Source organism: Dermacentor variabilis, chromosome 8 (genome assembly GCF_050947875.1).
Source record: "Dermacentor variabilis isolate Ectoservices chromosome 8, ASM5094787v1, whole genome shotgun sequence".
NCBI lineage: Eukaryota > Metazoa > Arthropoda > Arachnida > Ixodida > Ixodidae > Dermacentor > Dermacentor variabilis.
This window is the reverse complement of record NC_134575.1, coordinates 136,137,473-136,154,195: the sequence shown is the minus strand read 5'-3', so window position 1 is coordinate 136,154,195 and position 16,723 is coordinate 136,137,473. Positions and strand designations below refer to the sequence as shown.

Below are 16,723 nucleotides of genomic sequence, written 5' to 3'. Positions count from 1 at the left end.
AGGAGGGAAGATAACCGATGGTGATTAAGGGTTACGGACTGGATTCCAAGGGAAGGGAAGCGTAGCAGGGGGTGGCAGAAAATTAGGTGGGCGGATGAGATTAAGAAGTTTCCAGGGACGACATGGCCACAATCAGTACATGACCGGGGTTGTTGGAGAAGTATGGGAGAGGCCTATGCCCTGCAGTGGGCGTAACCAGGCTGCTGCTGCTGAAGATGGTGACTGCCCATCGGCGATCTTAGCGAAAGCAGACACAGAGAAAATGCCGTTGGCGGTATTACTGTCGTAGTCGTCAGGCTCGTCTACCGGATAACAAGACAAGCAGTCAAGGTCCTTGTGTAGTCGGCCAGATTTGTAGGTGACAGTAGAGGAATATTCTTGGAGGCCTAAGGCCCAGCGACCAAGCCATCCTGTATGATCTTTCAGAGAGCATAAACAGCAAAGCGCGTGATGGTCTGTGACAACGGAAAAGGGTCCGCCATATAAGTATGGGCGGAACTTCGCAGCAGCCCTAACTAGGGCCAGACACTCACGCTCAGTGATGGAATAGTTGCGCCCCGCGGGCGAGAGGAGCCTGCTGGCGTAAGCGATAGCGCGGCCACGACCGTGCTATCGGTACTGCGCCAATTCCGTGACTGCTGGCCTCAGTACGGACTTCGGTAGGCGCAGAAGGATCGAAATGGGCCAGAACGGGAGGCGCTGTGAGAAGGTAGATTCGAAGCGAGAACCCAGAGGTCTCGTTATCGCCCCACTGTAGAGAGACGTCTTTTTTCAAAAACTCGGTTAGTGGTCGTGCTATGGCCGCGAATTTTTCACGAAACGGCGGAAGTACGAACAAAGGCCAATGAAGCTTCGCACATCCTTGACACACTTCGGAACAGGGAAGTGCTTAACGGCATGGATTTTGCCTGGGTCCAGTTGCACTTCGTTTGCGTCAACGAGATGCCCAAGGACGGCAATGTGGCGACGGCCAAATTGGCACTTCGATGCGTTCAGTTGCAGGCCTGCTTGACGAAAAACGTCCAGGACTGCCGAGAGGCGTCCGAGGTGCGTAGCGAACGTTGGGGAGAATACTATAACGTCGTCCCAGTAGCCCAGGCACGTGGACCTTTGAAACCGTGAAGAAGGGAGTCCATTATTCGTTCAAAAGTGGCAGGGGCGTTACATAGACCAAATGGCATCACTTTGAATTGATAAAGACCGTCGGGTGTTACAAAAGCTGTCTTATCGCGGTCGAGATCGACCACGGCACCTGCCAGTAGCCGGAGCGAAGGTCAATAGAGGAGAAGTAGCGAGCACCGTGGAGGCAGTCAAGGGCATCATCAATCCGAGGTAGGGGATACACGTCCTTTTTGGTAACCCTGTTAAGGTGCCGATAATCCACGCAGAAGCGCCACGGCCCTACCTTCTTTTTTACCAGTACAACAAGTGCACGCCCATGGACTACATGGCGGTTCTATGACGTTCTTGGCAATAATTTTGCGAACTTCTCCGTGAATAATTTGACGCTCAGCTGGTGACACTCGATATGGGCGGTGATGAATAGGAGGAGCATCGCCGGTAATAAAGCTATGTTTAACAGCTGTAATTTGGGCCAAAGGATGATCGTTAAAGTAAAAAATATCGTGGTAGGAAAACAGAACGCGGTAGAGCTCACGAGCGTGCTCGGACGGCATGTCGGGCGCAATCATTTTCTGTAAGTCGGCGATGGTACAATTTGCCGACTGCGATGGTAGAGGAGGATCGGCTGAATTGTCGTCTACTGCAATAGATTCTATTGAGTGATCTTCGAATGAGCAAAGCTGGGCCAGAGACATCCCGCGTGGCAGCACTCGTGTCGTCAAGCCAAAATTGACCACTGGCAGACAGACGCAATGCGCCGTGATTGACAAAACTGTATGAGGTACTGTGATCCCGTTTGTAAGTAGGAGGTATTGCATAGGAGCCGCGATGCAGTGACCGTCGGGCACTGGTGGGGATGACACTAGGTCAACGTAGGTCAGTGCCGAAGGTGGCAAGCGAACGAAGTCGACGGAACTGAGGCGACTTGGGTGTGGTTCAGCGGGATCCAGAACAGCCAGGTCAAGGCGGAGAGTACTGGCGGAACAATTGACGAGAGCAGAATGTGCAGAGAGGAAGTCTAAGCCGAAGATGATGTCGTAGGGACAGTGGGCGATGACTGTGAATAGCATGATTGTGGAGCTGCCGGCGAAGGGGACACGGGCGGCACAAATACCAATTACGGAGGCTGTTCCGCCATCGGCGACACGGACAACAGGCGTCATGGCGGGCGTGATTATTTCCTTCAGGCGGTTACGAAGGTCAGCGCTCATTACCAACAAATGCGCCCCAGTATCTATAATGCAGGGTCACCTCGAGGCGCTGCATCATCTAGTTTTCCGACAGAGAGCGGCGTCCGAAGGGAGTCGGCGAAAAGGAGTGACGGGGCTGGGGAGAGCGAGATTGTCGTCGTTTGGGCGATGGTGAACGAGAATACGGGTGCTTTGGAGCAGGAGAATCAGTGGCGGCATTATCGGAGCGTTCGCCATACGGACGAGAAGGGCCACTTCGGGGTCGAGAGCAGGCAGTATAAGCAGACCGGGTCGGGGAAGTACAGCGACTGCCACAGTGCCGAGAAATGTCCCGATTCGACGGCAGTGAAAACAAATGGACTTGTCGTCAGCAGTGCGCCGTTCAGATGCGTTGCGGAAATGTGGTGGGTGAGAAGATGCGGGACGGGGCGGAAGCGAAGAAGCCGGGTGGGTATCAGGGCGATGGGCCGAGCAGATGGTGTGAAGACCCATGTTTTAGAACTCCTGGCGTACAACTGCCTGGATCGGGAAAACCGTGACTGCAGGTGCGTTTGTGGGGCTGGAGTCGAAGGCAGTCGGATAGGCGGCCTCAATCTCATGCCGGACGATCCTGGTAATATCGCCAGTGTTGTTGGGACAAAGAGTCTCGGCACAGGAAGATGTCGCTGGATTGTTGGGCAAACGGGCAAACTGCTGGTCGATACGTCGTCTTTTAGGGAGTTCCAGGCGGCGGCACTCTTTTATAACTGCATCCACTGTCGCGACGTTGTTTAATACGGCCAAGTTGAAGGCATCATCGGCAATACAATTGAGGATGTGGGATACCTTGTCTGAGTTAGTCATGTGTGCGTCAACTTTACGGCTCAGAGGCAAGAGGTCCTGAATGTACGTGACATAGGGCTCTGTTGACGTCTGCACACGGCCGGAAAGCGCCTTCTGCGCGGCAAGTTGGTGGCCGTAGGGGTTGCCGAACAAGTCACGGAGCTTTTGCTTGAGCGAAACCCAAGTGGTGAGCTCATCTTCTTGCGTCCGAAACCAAATTCTAAGTGTGCCACCGAGGTAAAAGACTACGTTGGCGAGCATTATAGTAGGGTCCCGCCGGTTATCGCGGCTGATGTTTTCGTACAGGCTGATCCAGTCGTCGACGTCTTCCCCATTTTTGCCCGAGAAAGCACCAGGATCACGAGGAGCTGGGAGAGTGATGTAGGTCATCGAAGTGGTAGCAGGTGTCGGAAGACTGCGAAGCTCCGTGACGAGGTACAGGGAACGTCCACCTCCCCCAGATGTGTTACGTAAGAAGACGCAGATGAAAAGCTATATACAAGTATATTTACAACGTAATACGCCGCACTTGGCCAAGAGGCAACAGCCTGCGCTAGCCTCCAAACGTCGTCATCGTGTTCTTACTGCTCGCCTGTTCGTCATTGGAAATACTATTCCGTAGCAACATGATTGCATTGCGCAAAAAATTTCTCCTCCTTTAAAACTTCCTCCTACTGTTTTTTAAACCTGTAACTCACATAGCATGCTGTCTGTCCAAAGGATGACGTTTCCAAAGGACACAGTGCACACAATCGCTGCACTAATTGCGCCCAATATGATTGATATCTTCAATCGAGTTGCTTAAAAAGCAACTAGACATATTTTAGAAGCCTGCCCTTTCTTGTCATTGCTCATAATGGGATGCCGTTAAGATAATGGTGCTGTCATTTAAAGTCGTGCATTGTCAAGAAACGGCGCTACTACTGTTGCTGATTCCCTATACCATAATATGCCACCACCCTCCTTGTAGTAAAACTTTTAGACGACGAAGGACGGCAACTCGTGCGCTTGATCTACAATAAGTTTTAGTAAACGCTTACCTCATAATATTGCAACTTAAATATATTAAATACACGGTGCGCCGCAGGAAATATTGTACGAGACAAAAACACAGGCAGGCAGTTTTTCAGCCATCCTTTTAGAGGCTTCTACTACATGGCGGCGGATTGCAACGTGAACTGCTACTGGTAGGTGCATGAATGGAACTCCTTAAGCTCAACACAGAAAATAAGACGATCTTGATTTTATAACGAGTATTTATGCAAAGCAGGATAAAGTGTGCCTTGGTGGTACATGAAAACTTAGTGCACATAACATCCAAATCAATATATTAACAAAGTAACCTTTGCGGTAACAGAAAGAAAACTGTGCAAAAGAGGGTTAGATAGCGACAAACAATCTGGTGGAATTATTCAATAGGATGCATACACTTTTAATGAAACCTCGACGAATGTGTAAGTACTTGACGAGTCAAGCGTCTTGCAGTGAACCTGCAGTGGTTTGGGCTGCTTTGTCAGCCAATATCTCACATTTACTGATATCTTTTTATACCATTCTCTGCTATAGTTGTGTTACATGTCATTGCTTTTAATGCTTCTTTCCAAAAATCGGTGCCATTTCAGAAAAATATTATTCATCTCTTTGTTTTACAGCAAAACTGTTGGCCTCTAGTTGGTCTAGATCTTTCGTGGGCTCTTTCCGTTCTCACCCAAGCACCATACCACCACCTAGCAGTCGCAGCCGCTCAGACCGACCTCAAACGGAAGCTGTAAAGTTGTTTTTCTTTGAGTTTCCGCGCATCCGAATTATGCTATCTGCTATATTCGAAATGTAATCCTCAACTATCATTTCTGCAGGTTATCTGTGGGCCGTACTTTAGGAATATCCTGGCGCATGTTACTTTGCGAAATTCACTTGTTCAATAACAGACTTGCGCTAGGTGGAGCGCCTAGGAGAATGAGGAGAATGCGAATGTATGCTGTACTCATGCGCACGTACATGTGTGCGTGAAGTACGGGTACACACAATATGTCTGTCTTCGATGCGTCGATGCGCTGCCCGTTGCATCTGGTGAACAGCGTGTGCAGCGACCGTAATCGACATTGTGGCAAACACTGCCTAAATACAGCACACCCCATTAACGGCTGCGGACACTGAGGCATACCTCAAATGGCAGCAATAAAAGGTTTTTTTAGGGGTTCCGCCTAAAAGAAGTGGTTTCTCATTTTGCCAGATCCTATATTACTGCCACGGTTATGTGTCAGGCCATGAAAACGACGCTGAAGTAGTGCGCGGGTAGAGAAGTAGAGACGGCAACGACGTCGCGTCGATTGCTCTCATAGAGCGCTGTTATACATGCTGTACAACAGCTTTCCCGTCTCCTACTAGGCTGCGACACTGGTGGAGGTGCTAGGTAGGATTGCCTCATGCTTGGCACCCCTTCGTGGAGCCATACATCAAACGCGGAATCACCATCGTTCGTCGAAACTCCTGTTCACCGGTATAGCCGCGGCCTGCTAGGTTGGTCACCCGAGTTCAAACGCTCGCAGAACTCTGCAGGAAGGCGTCTACTCATTTGCGGTATGGCCATCGCAGGTGACGCAGCAAAACCTTAGATCACCGAAAGTTTGCATGACGATGCTTTTGAAGATGTCCATGATTGCATGGACCTGCTCGAGCGTGTTGCCAGTTATGACTGGGGCGCCCAGCAATAGCTGGCTAATGTCTATTTTCGTCTTCAAGATAGTTCGCGGACGTGGTTTGTGAACCTGGAGAGGACTTTCACCACATGGGATGCCTTCCGCGGCCGGCTGCTTGACACATTCGCTAGTAGCTTCAGAAGACGCAATTCACAGCGCTATATCAATTCCCGTATTCAAAAAACAAATGAGAGCGTTGCCATGTTTGCAGAAGATATGGCCCACCTTTTCCGTAGAGCAGACTCTGAGATGGCCGAAAAAGTTGCGCTATCTTTCCAGAGAGTGACGGAGGAATTTTTTGACGACTCGTGAGGAATCCATCGACGACCATGGGCGAGTTTATCAAGGAGGCTACCGCTATCGAACGGACACTGCAGCAGCAGAGGTACCACCAATACGATCGCAATAACTCACCTGTGAGTGCTTCATTCCTACCTGAGAGCTGCGGCAGATCTGAGCATGAAGTCGTTTGAGAGATTGTTTGCGAGGAGATCCGGCAGCTGGGGATCGCTCCTATGGCACCAGAGGTGGCCTCTGTCACGGATGTCGTCTGGGAGTAGGCTCAATAGTCCTTTTATTGGCCCACATGGCATGCGCTGCCGCGACGATTCAGCTATGTGGAAGCTCTTTGTCATCCACCTCAAGCCACTTCACTGCTGCTCAAACTGTCGTCCACTCCGACGAAGCCACTACGGCCACTCTCTACCTCCTTGTCTTCGACAGTCACCGCCACCACCAGCTATGCCGTCCACCGTGCATATGTCTGCCACTGTGGTTGATGTGAGCCTCACTTTATCGCCCGTCGAACGCAATGGCCTTCTTGAGCTCTTCAGTCAGTTTCATAACTGCTTCTTATCTGCGTCACGAGTTAGCCAGACGCCGCTCACGAAGCAGCGTATTATCAGCGAAGCCGATGCCAAACCCATTTGGCATAATTCTTATCGTGTAGCACCGAAAGCGTAAGAGGCAATACTAACTTCACTGCAATACAAAGACTTCCCTACTTCAAGATAGACACGCGCACTCGGTCCCTCAAGAGTTCATGAGGACCACCGTGGTGCAGAAAGAGGTGATGGAGGATGAAGAAAGCGAAGTCGTGCGCTCTAGCAAATGGGATGGCAGCGGGTTCCGCATGTCGCTTCAGGTGATCGACCGCGACTTTGACCCAGCGGTTGCCATCAACCGCACAACGAAGACCATATAAATCAATCCCGAAACGGATAGAGGCGGACAGCGCATGGAAGTGGCTGCAATTGAGCGGCAGAATGAGTAGCAACATTGTGACGCTGGCAATGAAGTCACAAGCGCACCCATTTGCTCACCTAATTGTAGATGCCCGGCAGGTAATGTCGAATTTGAAGGCGTGTGTAGGTATCGGACACGCCGCCATAGTCATACTGCAAGTCGACGTGAAATGAAGCGCAGGTATTCCTATGAAGTTAGCGCGCGACCACTAAAAGTCACTTGCGGCCATCGTAGTGGTAATTTCGGCAGTAGAGAATTCAATTCTCGAACTGCGAAATGTAGTCCTCGACGGCGAAGCGCACGAGGCAGCGGTAATCCGACAGGATTCCTCTGAAGGTTCAGAACAGTGGCTATCTATGGGTCCTTTTGGTGCTCTAAAGTCAAATCGGTGATGTGCAAAGGTAAACGACCGGGCGTCATGTGGAAAACGCTGTCGATGTCAGGTGGAAACGGCGAACGGGTAAAGCGTAGCCAGCCTGAGTACGCATTCAATATTCAAAGGAACCATGACCACGTCCTTAAGATGAATGAGCGCGCATGTGCGACTTAAGAAAAGCAAGTCATTTATCTGTTAATCTGAAACAGACAGCCCATCTTTATTTTGGAACACAAGAGCACCAAAACTACAAATGTGGTGTGTCTGTTTAATAACTTATAAAATCGCTTCATCTTTAGCTTTCCTCAACCTTCGCCAAATTGAATGGGAATTTTTTCCTCCAAGGAGAACGGTATATGTATAGCGTCTCGTATCGCTCCCTTGCTGATCGATTTTTTTTGGCTTACCTAGACAGGAACCTCATGGCATGGTTGGGATAAATGAGAAGGGGGTTAACCGAGGGGCCCGATTTTTTTTTTAGTCATATCATAAAAAGCCAGCAGACACTGACACGAAGGACAACATATGGGAAATTACTTGTGCTAAATAAATTACAATAAAGAAACGACAAATTAATGAAATTAAACCGGTTTTCCGCCCTGACGGGAATGAATGGCAGAATCCTGCTTTGAAGCTTCAAGTCTGAACGCGTACCCTGCACCTACACCAAAGGTGACGTGGTTTATTGGAATTGTCGCGCGACTGCCACACACATTGCGGCAACAACGGTGGCCCAGCTGGATGGGCGAAATAGCTGTGGGGCACGCGATGGCGACGGCGCGTTCCAGCTTGCTGACCTTCTGGCTTCGAGACAAGCGATGGTGACGGAACTTTCCAGCGAGTTTCTTCTTCTCTACACCTGAAATATTTTTTCAGGTAGCTGTGTGTTTCAATGCTTACTTTTTTGGTGGTCATAAATAGTAAAAGAACATTTCTTGGTCGAGATACCATCAGTGCATTAGTCGGTACATGCTATATAGGCACGCACTGGTTTCATTGTTTCTATTTATCTTCACAAAAAGGCGCTATTATTTGGTTCTGTATGGGTTCAGAAGTGTAATTGTTTACAATCGCCACGTCATGAATCACTATGATCTTCACATGTTAGAAAAGGTGTTATCTCAATCCTTACTTCACCAACACAACTTCGCATTTTTCAGGGAATTTGTATTCACTTTAAAGAACTACGAAGTGCACATCCCGTCTTCAGGTGAGTCTTCACATGTACATTTTATATTTATTTGACCTCTGTTAAAACGGTCCGTGCGCATTCTAATACTGTCGTATGCTTTCCTAACGATTCTTAAGGAATCATGGAACATATAGGTAATCCATACAGATTTCGTAATAACCTTAGTGAGACACACGAAATACTTAGAATGGCATACACAACGTATCAACAGGGCGCGCGAGCTACGTATTCATAACGGCTAATCAGGACAGACTGAACGGCAAGTCATCTGGTAAATATACCTAAATATGTACTTCTTCTAGCAAGTTAGGAAAGTGCAATGCCTATAAAAGTATATTTTGCTGGCATTAAGCTGCGCCCACAATGTTAAAGATATAACCATTACTAATTGTGGAGTCTATCAAAACATAGCAGTGTTTAAAATAGGCGTGTTTTTGTTGTACACTGTATTCAAAACCACAATTCCCGCCGGCTTTCCGACGGTATTTCGCTCGCGTGAGCTTTCCTTAAGTCGAGTGAATTGGCTCCATATCCCAAAGGATTTCCGTACGGCCACTTTGTACCAGCATATTGTCACGTGGTACTGACGGTGAATAATACAGTTGTAAAACTTAATGACAAACCTAACTTTTTATTGGGTGAACATATGCAAGCAAAAGCAGGTTACACTCAAAGCAGAGCAATATAGGCAAACCAAGTGCGATCGTTGAAGTCTGACTTGCCGATCAATCACGTCATCTTTTATGCGCGAGTCATCAAAGGTTCCAGAGTAATCGGTGGTGCCCGCGTGTCTTCGAGAAAGTTCTACACAATTCGCGTCGCACACGCAATCAGATTACACTATCTTCGTTGACAACAGAATCTTCGGTAATATTTCAGAAACTTCCGATACAAGCGGGCGCGTCCTGCGCTGAGCGATAACATTTGTTAGAGGGCGAAATGCGCTCACCCGTAAAAGATTAACAAGTACTCGTGTCAATGCCGCCCTCCCAGAAAGCATCGTCCCGATGCTACAAACATAACAGGAGAGCAAAACACAAAAGGACACTTACTAAGCAAAGGTAACCAAAAAATGATGAAACCAAGTCCTAAGAAGCACAGTCCAAAGAAAGTCCAAAGTTCAGCTATGCAATGTCGCAAAGGTCGTTGGCCCTGGTAGAATGGCTCAAGATGGACAACATGGACTACTTCAGGTCGTGAGTGGCGTCGCTGTGATAGCGAAATACCGTCTGGCGCGACCTCATAGTCGAGTGCGCCACTGCGTCCGATGATCTTGTAGGGTCCGAAATAGCGGTGTAAAAGCTCCTTGCTAAGTTCTCATTGGCGTATTGGGGTCCAAACCCACGCACGGTCGCCGGGATGGTACTTGACGTGGCGTAGTTCCTTGAATCCGGACAGGCCGCCATTGGAATATGAACCTGGCAACGTTTAACGCTAGAACGTTATCCAGTGAGGCGAGTCTAGCAGTGCTATTGGAGGCATTAGAGGGCAGTATATGGGATATAATAGGGCTCAGAGAAGTTAGGAGGCCAAAAGAAGCATATACAGTGCTAAATAGCGGGCACGTCCTGTGCTACCGGGGCTTAGCGGAGAGAAGAGAACTAGGAGTCGGATTCCTGGTTAATAAGAATATAGCTGGTAACATACAGGAATTCTATAGCATTACCGAGAGGGTGGCAGGTCTTGTTGTGAAACTTAATAAGAAGTACAAAATGAAGATTGTACAGGTCTACGCCCCTACATTCAGTCATGATGACCAGGAATTCGAAAGCTTCTATGAAGACGTGGAATCGGCGATGGGTAGAGTGAAAACTAAATACACTATACTAATGGGCGACTTTAATGCCAAGGTAGGCAAGAAGCAGGCTGGAGACAAGGCAGTGGGGGAATATGGCATAGGCACTAGGAATAGCAGGGGAGAGTTATTAGTGGAGTTTGCGGAACAGAATAATATGAGGATAATGAATACCTTCTTCCGCAAGCGGGATAGCCGAAAGTGGACGCGGAGGAGCCCGAACGGCGAGACTAGAAATGAAATAGACTTCATACTCTGCGCTAACCCTAGCATCATACAAGATGTGGACGTGCTCGGTAAGGTGCGCTGCAGTGACCACAGCATGGTAAGAATTCGAATTAGCCTAGACCTGAGGAGGGAACGGAAGAAACTGGTACATAAGAAGCCGATTAATGAGTTAGTGGTAAGAGGGAAAATAGAGGAATTCCAGATCAAGCTACAGAACAGGTATTCAGCTTTAACTCAGGAAGAGGACCTTAGTGTTGAAGCAATGAACGACAATCTTGTGGGCATCATTAAGGAGTGTGCAATGGAAGTCGGTGGTAACTCCGTTAGGCAGGATACCAGCAAACTATCACAGGAGACGAAAGATCTGATCAAGAAACGCCAATGTATGAAAGCATTAACCCTACAGCTAGAATAGAACTGGCAGAACATTCGAAGTTAATCAACAAGCGTAAGACAAGCGTAAGACAGCTGACATAAGGAAGTATAATAGGGACAGAATTGAACATGCTCTAAGGAACGGAGGAAGCCTAAAAACAGTGAAGAAGAAACTAGGAATTGGCAAGAATCAGATGTATGCGTTAAGAGACAAAGCCGGCAATATCATTACTAATATGGATGAGATAGTTCAAGTGGCTGAGGAGTTCTATGGAGATTTATACAGTACCAGTGGCACCCACGACGATAATGGACGAGAAAATAGTCCAGCGGAATTCTAAATCCCGAAGGTAACGCCGGAAGAAGTAAAGAAAGCCTTAGGAGATATGCAAAAGGGGAACGCAGCTGGGGAGGATCAGGTAGCAGCAGATTTGTTGAAGGATGGTGAAAAGATTGTTCTAGAGAAACTGGCCACCCTGTATATGCAATGCCTCACGACCTCGAGCGTACCGGAATCTTGGAAGAACGCTAACATAATCCTAATCCATAAGACAGGGGACGCCAAAGACTTGAAAAAATTATAGACCGATCAGCTTACTGTCCGTTGCCTACAAAGTATTTACTAAGGTAATTGCAAATAGAATCAGGAACACCTTAGACTTCTGTCAACCAAAGGACCAGGCAGGATTCCGTAAAGGCTACTCAACAATAGACCATATTCACACTATCAATAACGTGATAGAAAAATGTGCAGAATATAACCAACCCTTCTATATAGCTTTCATTGATTACGACAAAGCGTTTGATTCAGTCGAAACCTCAGCAGTCATGGAGGCATTACGGAATCAGGGTGTAGATGAGCCATATGTAAAAATACTGGAAGATATCAATAGCGGCTCCACAGCCACCGTAGTCCTCCATAAAGCAAGCAACAAAATCCCAATAAAGAAATGCGTCAGGCAGGGAGATACGATATCTCCAATGCTATTCACAGCGTGTTTACAGGAGGTATTCAGAGACCTGGATTGGGAAGAATTGTGGATAGGAGATAATGGAGAATACCTTAGTAACTTGCGATTCGCTGATGATATTGCCTTGTTTAGTAACTCAGGAGACCAACTGCAATGCATGGTCACTCACCTTCAGAGGCAATGCAGAAGTGGGGGTATAAAAATTAATCTGCAGAAATTAAAAGTAATGTTTAAGAGTCTCGGAAGAGAACAGCCGTTTATGATAGGTAGCGAGGCACTGGAAGTGATAAGGCAATACGTCTACTTATGATAGGTAGTGACTGGGGACTCGGATCGTGAGACTGAAATAATCAGAAGAATAAGAATGGGCCGGGGTGCGTTTGGCAGGAATTCTCAGATCATGAACAGTTGGTTCGCATTATCCCTCAAGCGAAAAGTGTTTGACAGCTGTGTCTTACCAGTACTCACGTACGGGACAGAAGCATGGAGGCTTACGAAAAGGGTTCTATTTAAATTGAGGACGACGCAACGAGCTATGGAAAGAATAATGGTAGGTGTAATGTTAATGGATTAGAAAAGAGCATTTTGGGTGAGGGAACAAACGCGAGTTAATGACATCTTAGTTGAAATCAAGAAAAAGAAATGGGCATGGGCAGGACATGTAATGAGAAGGGAAGATAACCGATGGTCATTAAGGGTTACGGACTGGATCCCAAGGGAAGGGAAGCGTAGCAGGGGGCGGCAGAAAGTTAGGTGGGCGGATGAGATTAAGAAGTTTGCACGGACGGCATGGCCACAATTAGTACATGACCGGGGTTGTTGGAGAAGCATGGGAGAGGCCTTTGCCCTGCAATGGGCGCAACCAGGCTGATGATGATGATGATGATGATGAGTCGTAATTTGGAGTGTCGGCTGTCGGTCCTCTGCTGGTTATTGACCCGCAGGCGGGCGAGCTGTCGGGCATCTTCGGCGCGCTAGAAATAGGTCGCGAGGTCGAGATTCCCTTCGTCGGTAACACAAGGCAGCTTGGCGTTGACAGTCGTCGTGGGGTTCCTGCCGTAAGCCAGCTTGAATGGGGTGATCTGTGTTGTTTCTTGCACCGCCGTATTGTGAGCGAATGTTTCGTACGGCAGGACGGCATCCCAAGTCTTGTGTTGGACGTCGACGTCCAACACAAGACTTGGGATGGGATGAAATACATGGGATGAAATTTTGCCCTACGTCACGTTTGCTTAATATACCGCTGCCCAGGAGACCAGCGTGTTTACAGCATTCGAGCTTGTTTATGGACGTCGCGTTACGACCCGCTTAGACGCCATGCTCCCGGTAGACCACGGAACCACAAGGAATGACACCACTGAAGATTTCGCCGAGAAAGCCGAGGAAGCTCGCCAGCTTGCTCGGAATCGCATCCGCACCCAGCAGAATACCTACGCCTACCGTTACAACCGGACCCGACGGAATGTCCAATACTTACCAAGCGACCGCGTGTGGGTGTGGATACCTATCCGACACCGTGGGCTCTCAGAGAAATTGTTGCGCCGCTATTTCGGCCCCTATGAAGTTGTACGCCGCCTCAGTGATGTAAACTACGAGGTGGTGCCTCAAAGTTCCGATCCTGGTTCGAACCGACGCCGTCCCCGTGCTGAAGTCGTCTACGTAGTACGGATGAAGCCGTACTAAGCACGCGAGAGATAAGCAACCCTCACAAACCGCTTCCGCATTGTGTACATTCCTGAATGTTTTTTTTTTCTTTTCATGTTGGCACTCTTGCCTATAGTGCGCGCCCGCTCCCCTTGAATCGACCGGGCCGGTCGCTTTTGACAGGGGAGTAATAACGTGAAATAAGTTTGCACGTGATGACACGGGAGCCTTAAGGCGAGAACGACGAAGTTCGTAGTTGCGCGCGCGCTCTCCGAGGACCAACCATCGCTAAAGGCTGACGTTTTTTTTTTTGCCAATCTGTCGGCGGTAAACTGTTTTAGTTGTAATAGCTGGGTGACAATATTACCGCCAACTGCTTCTGCGGAAGTAGGAAGTCCAAGCATTTTACTCAAACGGACTCAGGGCTGTCGTGCACGAAGGACTACGTAAAATGTTCACGGCATTGCAGCCTCAAGTGGCCTCGATCACCCAAATTGTCACAAAAGAAATTCAGCGGTCATTCCGAGTTCCCGATGTGCCACCCGAATCACCGTAGCGCCAACCTGAATCAATGACCACCGTCAGTTTGCCTTTCCGCACCGCCTGGGTACGGTAACGCCGCGATTTCGTCACCAGCAACCACCACCGCCTGAGCCAGCCCTTTCGCCTGTCATCTGCCCAACGCCTCGGGGAAGACGGACGTCAGACGCACTGCTGAACTCCGCCCGCTTTGCTATCACTGCAGAGAACCAGGTCACGCCTGTCGCCGATGCGCATAGCGTGAGCTTGGACTAGAAGGTGTCGTCGATAACGGGCGGCGCCCACAGCTTGGCGAGCGACCACGTGACAGCACCAACTACATTGCCAGAACGCAACGCACGCAGGACGGCCTTCGGTTTCAATGTCACCGGGATGCTACCTTTCGTCGCAGTGCTGTCCGCGCACAGGACCAGCCTGCGGCCCGTCTGTAAGCCCATAGCCGGAAAAGTAAAAGCAGCAACAGATTGAGCTGCGGTTGTTGTTCGTCGAAATACCGAGGATACTCTGGCGCCGACGACGACACTGTAAAGACCTCCTCAACGACGTACTGAGGTTCTTCACGTTCCTGTCCGAGCTGAAAGAAAAAGAAATAATCACCTTAAAGTCAAAGAATATATTTCTTTTAGGGAAGCCCGTAAGAGGTACTCACCTTTCCACAGCACACCTTATGCTAATGCGGCGCATTTGGTTGGCAGCGTCGCAGCGGCCACTGACAAGTGCCCAGCCCATGCGCAGCGAGCAGTCATTTGTGGCTCCTGCCCTGGTGTGCAAGTCGTTAAGCCTACTCCAGCAACCAGCAAACAGGCCAGGCTACCCTAGGGTTGCTGGCACCACAAAAGTTGTCGGCGGCAGCCTGCGCTACGCGTAGCGATCCCGCAGGACCGCCAGCAGCACCCTAGGCTCGCGCAGTCAAGGCTGCCTCACCTTCCCCGGCCACTGCTGGCACTGGAAACAGCTGGCGGAGCTCAGACCTAAAGGCAGCCCCATCGACCCCCATCGCCGGTGTACTCAGGGGTCTCGTCTTCCGAGGCGAGACTCTCTCGCGAAACTTGTCGCTTGCAAGAGCTCTTGTCCGGCGCCTCACAAGAGGCAATGGACAATACACCTATCTTGACGGCGCCCCGCATGGGCGTCTGCGCCAGCAGGCGTTTGGTGTGTTGCGACACCACGTACTCGAGCACATGAGGGTTGGACCCTCCCGGATCTAACCTTGCGTGGCTTAGCAGTGTCCGGAGAAAAGGGGATCCGGGGGTTTGAGCCAATTCCGAGGGCTTCGACCTTTACGGACCCTCGGCGCGGACCCTTGGCCCGGGCTCATGTAGACGGCACCCCCGGACTTCCCCACCCGAGGGAAATCGGTAGTTGCCTTTTCTCGTCTCTCTCTCTCCCTCGAACCTTCGTCTTTCTCTTAATTTTAGTCCTTCCTGTTCTCTCTTTATTTTCCTCATATTTACGACGGCGCTGGCAGCAAGGGCCAACCTTGTGCATTATATCCAGCCTTGGGTTTATGTATTCGGTTATAGCGGGGATGTACCGCTGGCGTGTGCAGAACTGAACACTTCCCGTCCTATGTGGTCCCCTAGTTGGGCTCAATGGCGGGCGGCGGCGATCCCTGCAAAACACTCTATATTACTGGTGGCTTGCTCGTTCCCCCGACTCCTTCATAGCCCTCAAAAACGAGAGCGCACCGAAGTTGTTTTTCAATTTTTTGGCAACAAATCGCAAAGTGTCCCCAGATTTCATGTCATTCATTCTGAAAAACATGAAAAGACGATGAGAATGATCTCACCCTTCCTCGTTTCAAAGTGTCTCGCGGAATCTCTTGGCGCAGGATACAAAGCGTCGAAAATGGCTCGCGGTGATCTCCTTTTGAAACTCCGCCATCCTGACAGCTTGAAACCTTTCCTTAAGTAGTGTCATTGAGGGAAATCTCAGTTACAATATCCCCACACCCAACTATGAACACTAAACCAGCCTTGGTGTTGTCTCTGACGGTGATTTGATGGAGCTAAGAGAAGCTGAACTGAGGCTGGAGTGACCGAAACGTGATCAATGTGAAAAAAATAATGCTAAGGCGTGACGGCAAGGAAATAAAAACCAAGCATTTAGTACTTTTCGCTCAAACATCCTGCCTGAGACACTGGAGGCCGGCTGCGTGAAGCTACAGGTCAGGCCGTTTGTTCCAAATCCTCTTTACTGCTTCAAATGCCAGCGTTTCGGCTACGGTTCCTAGAACTACCGAGCTCGCCAGATTTGTGCAAAATGTAGTTTCGGTGATGCTTCTGAAACCTGCGAGAACGCTCCACACGGCGTGAAGTGTGACGGCGAGTATGGCGTGTACTCGCGGTCATGCCCATCTTGGAAGCAAAAAAAGTAGTCACAACCGTAGTGAAGAAAAATATAGTATTTAAAGAGGTTCACAGGCGAGTCGCATACCTGCTAACGAACAGCTTTGCCGAAATGGTGCGTCTGGGGGCAGTTCCACAACAGCTCCCTGCAGCTCTCCGGCCCACATGCAGTGAGC

At 49.3% G+C, this 16,723-nt stretch overlaps 1 protein-coding gene across 1 annotated transcript in view; it reads left to right on the top strand.

Moving 5' to 3' along the window:
• The window catches only part of LOC142591583 (uncharacterized), a 70,171-nt gene that overhangs the window by 12,245 nt on the left and 41,203 nt on the right, over positions 1–16,723 (top strand). Inside the window, exon 3 of the mRNA XM_075703893.1 lies at positions 8,615–8,664. Within this exon, the coding sequence (XP_075560008.1) occupies positions 8,615–8,664 (50 nt within the window). The remainder of the gene's footprint in view (positions 1–8,614; positions 8,665–16,723) is intronic.